This window comes from Pygocentrus nattereri, chromosome 13 (genome assembly GCF_015220715.1).
Source record: "Pygocentrus nattereri isolate fPygNat1 chromosome 13, fPygNat1.pri, whole genome shotgun sequence".
In the NCBI taxonomy this organism is placed as follows: Eukaryota; Metazoa; Chordata; class Actinopteri; order Characiformes; family Serrasalmidae; genus Pygocentrus; species Pygocentrus nattereri.
In genome coordinates this window covers 23,348,096-23,355,115 of record NC_051223.1, presented here as the reverse complement: position 1 = coordinate 23,355,115, position 7,020 = coordinate 23,348,096, and the positions used below count along the sequence as shown (strand labels likewise).

Sequence of the window (7,020 nt, the reverse complement as noted above, 5' to 3'; positions counted from 1 at the left end):
TTTTATTGTAGCACTTGTACACACTTTTTGATACCCAGACAGCTGCAGTTGTGGTGTCCATTTATCTCATTATGAAGGTCTTTATGAGAGCACATTTCACCTCTCATTGCTTGCTAGTTCAATACAGCATCACAACAATCACATCACTACATTTCACACACACTGAGCCAACAGCATCTTAGTTAACCTGATAACAGGGTTAGAATAAATATTTGATTACATTAATTACAAATATCAGAATCAAGCCTGCAGAAAGAGGCCTCCATTTCAGGTCTGTTTTCACAGATTAAGCAATTACATGAACCAGAAATTCTAATGCTAGTGAGAAACTGTAATACAGGTAAAGGACATCTAGTGAGGGCTTTGATTGATCACTAACTAATACTAGCATTTCATCAACTGCTGGGGAAGTGGCTTGTAAGATGGCTGTTCTGGGTGCAAGGGGACTGATGCTGACCTGGGCAAACTGTTTGTTAAGTCTCATCTGTTCTGCAAGCACACTGACGTTATGGAACAGGTGGGGCTGCATGTGGCTCCACATGTGAGGAAACCACCAGAACTCCTGCCTGTGTCTGAGCAAAGTGTCATCTCCTTCATCTTCCTCATCAGTACCTACAGAGCACAATCAAACAACGGAACAGTGAGGGTGAGAATAAAGGTGGGGGTGCAGGCAGGAAAGAAAAAAAGGAATAGAAAGAGAGGAAAAGGAATAGGCAAAGGACAGGAATAATGATAGAAAATACCTATATTTCCACTGCATTGCAAATTGTATTAACATTTATAGCATTTGGCAAACAAAACTTTGATAAGAGGTACACTAGAACAAATGTTTTCAGTAATATAAAACCAGGATGCTGAAGATACATGTATAATTCACAATACATGATTATTATGGTGCATCTAGTCCACAACGTAATAGATATCAACTAATTTAAAGGAAGCTGTAAGAAAAAAAAAAAAAATTAAAAATAATAAATAAATAAAAATAAAATAGAAGAAAATGTTAGAAACCTCCAGAAATATGAACAGAGCTATGGATGATTCCATAATGACAGAGAAAGCTGTATAACTTTGAGAATAAAGTTATAATAAAATAAACATCCAGTATAAATAAACATATCTGAAAAGTAGTGATCAAATCTTGTGAAAGACATCTTAAGGAAATTACTACAAATTAAAAATGAAAATACATTATTCACCATTAAATAACTTTTTGTTTTTCTTAAATATCTTAAATATTGAATAAAACCTAAAAATACCTTTTGGTGTCTAGCTTATAGTATTCCTCAATGTTTGTTATTATTGAATGAAATAACAGAACTTTTATTATCTGTTAGCTGTTAATAAAAACGACTCCAAACTTTTGAACACTGATGTAAGAAAATACTGTATTAGGAGTCTTGCCCAAGGACTCTTATCCGTATAGTGTGGTGTGCCTGCACCAAAAACAGACAGCCAGTCTGCTGTAAGAAGGGCAGCCATGTTACCCACCAAGCTATACCAACCACTCATGAATGTAACAAACATAAATGTAACCACGCAATGTACCTGTGTGAAAGAACTTTCCGGAGAAGCCCAGGTTGAAGGTGAAATTGGGGACTAGAGAGCGGAGTTTGGTCTGGGACTGGAGAAGAGCCTAGAAAGAACAATCATGTTACATCACACACTGAATGGGAGTCTACAATTAGTACATTATATGAAGAGAGACTCCTATCTAGGATCATTTAGTAATTCAAAGGTAGTTACAAAACATATGATAACCAGGTTCATTTCAAACTATATAAAACTGTGAGACTACGGAAAAAGTAGGACTGAAAATAGCATAGGAAAAACAGATCTGAGGGGTAAGGATGAAAAGAAAGAGAAGAAAAGAGACGTAAGCCCTCGGGCCCAGCAGCGGGTAGTGTGGTGGGTCAGGCTGAACCACCCGTGAAAGCTTATCTGGGCATATTAAAAAGTAAGCCAGCCTCATTAGCCTGGTGCTAGCCTCCAGTGAGTTGGGGGTGGTGGGGGACAGAAAGGAAAAGAGCAAGCCTTCTCCCTTTGCACCCATAATCATCATCCCCTCCAACGAGCAACAGACAGAACAGATCCCCAACCAACATTAAACATGCTAATTCATTAGCTTCATTTTTGCCATGGGAGAGTGAGAGAGCACAGCCAATGAGCTGCTCTAAAAGGGAATTTAAAATAAAGAAATATGCAGTGTGGGTATGTTTTTGCAGATGACCTATTTAGTGGAGACATTTGGTCATTGTTCTTTTTTTAATGTGCAGTTGCATCCTATAAAAAAAATGTTCCAGTAAAAACACAACAGGGGATTGCGTCTTCTATTAGGGGATCTAAATTCAGAGTCAGATTCATAGTGTAAATATTAGGGCTGCTGCGATTATGGAAAAATGATGCACCACATAGTAAAAACAAAAGCACTCCATAACACTCAGCAACATTCATATGAAAAAAATCTTGATGCATGAGGTTCTGAAAAACAAAAGCGCTCCATATATAAAAGCACTCTGCAATCCTCATGATCCACATTGTCTTTCGGACAAACTGCAATACACAATAGGAAGTGATGGGGCAATATGTGTCATTTCATCGACAAAAAATAGTATGTTGGACAGGAAGTTGATTAGAACTGAAGGACGTCAAAGTTAGTCAATTAACAGAATAAACAGTTAATAGGTTAATTTAGGCCTGTGCTGGTAACCTGTGTGAAAGGTGAGGGTTGATAGATGTGGATTTCAGACTTTAGTACGTATTTAAATTAATCTATTAATTTAATTAAATTAATCTATTTTACTACTTATTAAAAATAAGAAGAAGAACGCAATTGTGAATGACACATGAACTTTACGATTTGAGATTTTGTGGCCACTTAGCCTAAGTCATTTTTGCCAGAGGCCTTTTGAAACAACTTGTTTTGCCTGATGTGATCTGAGAATAACACTGTGGTCTGAGAATGTCCTAAAATATATGCTGCAACATGTCAGGGCTTTTTTTAGGCATAATATTTGCCTACAGCACTGACTGTGTTCAACCAGCAGCTGTGCTTCTAGAACACTCTCTACAACAATATTCAAGGTATAACACGTGGTATCAATGCACATTATCCAACAGGTTTTAGATTATGTTTATTTGAGAATATGCTTTTGAGGCAATACTCATGTCTTCCTATAATTTGCATGATGCAAATCAATAATTGAACGTTTTTGTCAATGGGGGCTGTTCCTGTGAACGCACCTAAGCGCAGGCCAAGCTTAACTGCAAAATAGCTGCAACGTTGCAAAGTATGATGAATTGAACGTCTCACCTCCACATCAGCCACTTTCATGCGTGTGCCCTCCTTTCCCACAAAGATGTCATCCACATCTACCAGCAGAAATCTGTCCAGTGACAGGCTGAGTCGTCTGCCTGTCAAATAGCCCACTGCATCCACAAACAGCAGTTTGTGCAGCCAGAAAGACAGACTCCCACCAAAGAGCACACGCTGGATCCCATCATGAAGGCCTAGGTCTTGCATTACAGTAGCTAACAACGCCCTCTGCAGGATAGAGTGTGTTGGCGGCTCAGCTGGTCTGGGGCTGGCCAGCAGGATGGGTTCATAAGTGCTGTGGTTAGAGAGGAAAGTGGTCCAGTTGTCTGCAGGTAGCGGTCCAGGCTCTAGTTCACTGGGACGGGTGATGTAGAGGAGTGGAGCAGCTGGGTTGATGCGGCAATCCCACAGGGGCAGGTTGGAGCGCAGGAAGAGTGGGAAGCCTCTGAGCTGGGCACTGGATGGAGAATTTTCATTGGCACGGTAGAAGCCAATAATGCCCACACCATAGTCTTGGCAGTACTTGTCCAGCAGCTGTCGGTTCCAGGAGTCCAGGTTGACATACTTGAGCAGGTTCTCATAGATGATCAAAACATAGCGGCCTCTACCCCTCCAGGCCAGTGGGGGCATGTCTCCTTTAGCTGGTGCGATTTCTGTGTGGTAGCGGAAGCGACTAGACTCTAAGATGGCCACAATCTCCTGGCCCAGCTGGGAATAGATGCTCTCTACAAACAGGAGAACCACAGGCTCAGTGCGTGCAGTGTCCACCGTCTTCACGGACTGTCGTCGTTGGCTCATCTGTGAAGGCAGAAAGAGAGGCGCCCTCTGGCTGCCACTCACCGGAGCAGCGGCCACGCAGTCCCCCAGAGGGAGCGGAGGAGCCTCCTTGATCTTGGGGCCAGCGCTGACATGGTAGGCCAAGTAGGCCATGGAGAGTAAGCAGAAGAGAATAAGCGCCAGGACCAAGCGGTGGAGGCCCTGCTGCCGGACAGCCCGGGCCAGCTTCCTTACACCAGCCATGGCTAGCAGGGCCAGGAGAGAAGGCACAAGTCTGCGACAGAGTGGCCAGAGAGGGGGAAATGTGAGAGAAGAGAAAAACAAGAGCTGAAATAGGGCTGAAGCTGGCCTAGGACACAACCGTTTAGTCTAAGTGACCATGGCCCCCATATCCAGCGACAGACTCGCCGCTCCTCTCCTTCTCTTTTCTTCAGTGCTGGAAACAGCTTTAAAAAATGCTGCAGGCTTCAGAAGATGTCAGGTCAGTCCATGCTGGTTGGCATTTGCTTTTCAGTTGAGCTCCTCCAGTGGGTCATTCGTCTGCTTCAGCAATGGGTACACTGAAGAAGTGAAGGATACATAGAACCTGCCTGTTAATAGACAAAGATAGGAGTGACAGACATAAAGAGAGGTGAGAATGTGGGAGACAGAAAATATTTCTTGCTGTATTATCTGGAATAATACAGCTCTAGCAAAGGGATTTTCAATTTCAGTCCTCAACACAGTATTGTGATTTCCCTGCTGCAAAACAGCTAGTAAACCTGATAAGTAAGTACTGAGTTTAATCATGTGTGCTTGAACAGGGAAATTACCAAAGTGGCCTGAATTGGACAAGTTGATTATTTCACAAAAAAAAAAAAAAAAGATATAAAGTCAGAGTTGCTGCATGACACTTGTTATTACATACCTGGAGTGACTTAAATGTCATGTTAGACTTGTCCATTACAAGTCCATTATCCATACCACAAATATAATATAGGATTTGGCATTTTTTACATGATTCCTCCTTATTATTATTTATTTCCCCTCATTAGTCTATTCTTTGTATTTGTAAGTTTGTAGTAGGGTAAAACTGCTGCTAAAAGTTAAAATATAACTGTTTGCTTTTGATTATGAGCCTAGATTGCCTAATATAGCAAGAATACAGCATTATCTAGGGTGGCACGGTGGCGTGGTGGGTAGCGCTGTCGCCTCACAGCGACTGGGTTTGATTCCCCGGCCGGGGAGTTTGCATGTTCTCCCGTGTGTGCGTGGGTTTCATCCGGGTTCTCCGGTTTCCTCCCACAGTCCAAAAGACATGCAGTCAGGCCAATTGGACATGCTAAATTGCCCCTGTGTGTGAGTGACTGTCTGTGTCTGTCTGTCTGTCTGCCCTGCGATGGACTGGCGACCTGTCCAGGGTGTATCCTGTGCATGCTACAGCTGGGATTTAAGATGTTTGCACTGCTAAGCAGTACCTTGGCTGGGTTTGCCACTAGTTGCCATCCTGTCATAACTGAAAGGCCAATAAACACAGTAACCTCAGTAGGGAGTAATATTGTGGTCTGAACTGTACTTCACCTTCCTAACCTTTCTGTAAACTCTGCAGCTAAAAGCCTCAGTATTTCTCCTGAGAACATGATGACAAACCAAGGCCACTCAGATCCCCCCCATAGAGAAATGAATATGGGCCATCTGCTGATTTTTCCATTAGATTACACTCACTCACCTCAACCTTATAACCACTAAATCTCCTGCTCATGTCCCTCTTCTGACTTGTCATGGCTAGAGGCTTTTGCCCAGAGTCTTAATATAGCTTCACTTCACACCATCTCTTAATCATCTTCCCACATATAGTCTTTCAGGTGTGACTGGAAAAAGTGCACACTGCATGCATGTGGCTTTACAGAGCCTACCTCATAGTAAATGAATGTGAGCACTTGATGTACAAATCAAGTATAAATAGGTTCATGCAGAGTGGCATTTTTAGCAAGGATGAAAATTTTCGGGAAAATATCTAATTGCGATTTTTCTGACCAACATTGCATTTGGCATTTAAAAGCAACTATTTTCTAATAATTAGACTACAGACAGTTTTGCTCCTCAAAGTCCAGCACATCAATTTTTCAAGCTTTTGGCTTGAATGTTGAACATAGCCTGACAGAAGTTTCCCTGCTTAAAACACTGTTGAATAATGTTCTACAGAATTTAAATCACAGCACTTGTGATTTGAAACTTAAACTCTTTCAAATTGTGATTTTGTGATTCCATATAAAAATGATGAAGGTGAGGCTCGTATTTAGTATGTAATACATTTTATTAACGTTTGTATGAAAGGGCATGAACCCACAGGGAGAATGCACTCTACCACCTTCAGTGAAATCTGATGCCTTCAGAGAAAGAGACAGCTACTTAGCACATTACACCAAAGAAATCAATCTAGGACACCACCTTACATGCAGTCTTGGGACTAAATTCAGACTAATGCTGAAAGCAAACCAGATGGGATTGAGAAATTGCAACGTTTTGCCAGCACTTGCATCAAGGTCCTTATTAAGAAATTGCTTAAAAGCCTCTATAAGCCTGGCCTAGGCCACAGCATTAGTCACAAGCTCTCTCTGAGACGCTGGTATTCTGTTAATGAGACATTTCTCAAATTAATCTCTGATATAAATAAAAGAAAAACCTTAGCATGACAAATTAGGTTGGTAAAAGTGAGCTTGCTCAGCATGTTCAGAGGGCACCATTTAAATGGATTAGCTTTGGGTGCCAAGAATAACTGTAGTAGATTTAGCTCACGTTCAGATGAGGGCCTGATAACTTGTTGGTTTAGGAGCCTTTGCTGAATGGTGCCCTAAGTGGCTGTAGCAAAGCCTGCTGGCGCTCAGAGAAGTTGCAGTGCCGTTTGTGGCCACACAGAGGCATTAGAGTGCTGCAGTGCAGCTCTA

General features: G+C 41.9%; 1 protein-coding gene across 4 annotated transcripts in view; it reads right to left on the bottom strand.

The window, feature by feature from the left end:
• ndst2b (N-deacetylase/N-sulfotransferase (heparan glucosaminyl) 2b) overlaps positions 1 to 7,020 on the bottom strand; it is a 77,629-nt gene that overhangs the window by 9,138 nt on the left and 61,471 nt on the right. For 2 of the 4 annotated variants that reach the window (XM_017681631.2, XM_017681630.2), the window contains exons 3-5: positions 3,314 to 4,683; positions 1,549 to 1,636; positions 458 to 612 (exon numbers count right to left, since the gene is read on the bottom strand). In XM_017681631.2, the coding sequence (XP_017537120.1) occupies positions 458 to 612; positions 1,549 to 1,636; positions 3,314 to 4,336 (1,266 nt within the window). In that variant the 5' untranslated portion in view covers positions 4,337 to 4,683. The remainder of the gene's footprint in view (positions 1 to 457; positions 613 to 1,548; positions 1,637 to 3,313; positions 4,684 to 7,020) is intronic. The other 2 variants (XM_017681633.2, XM_017681632.2) reach the window with 1 other exon arrangement.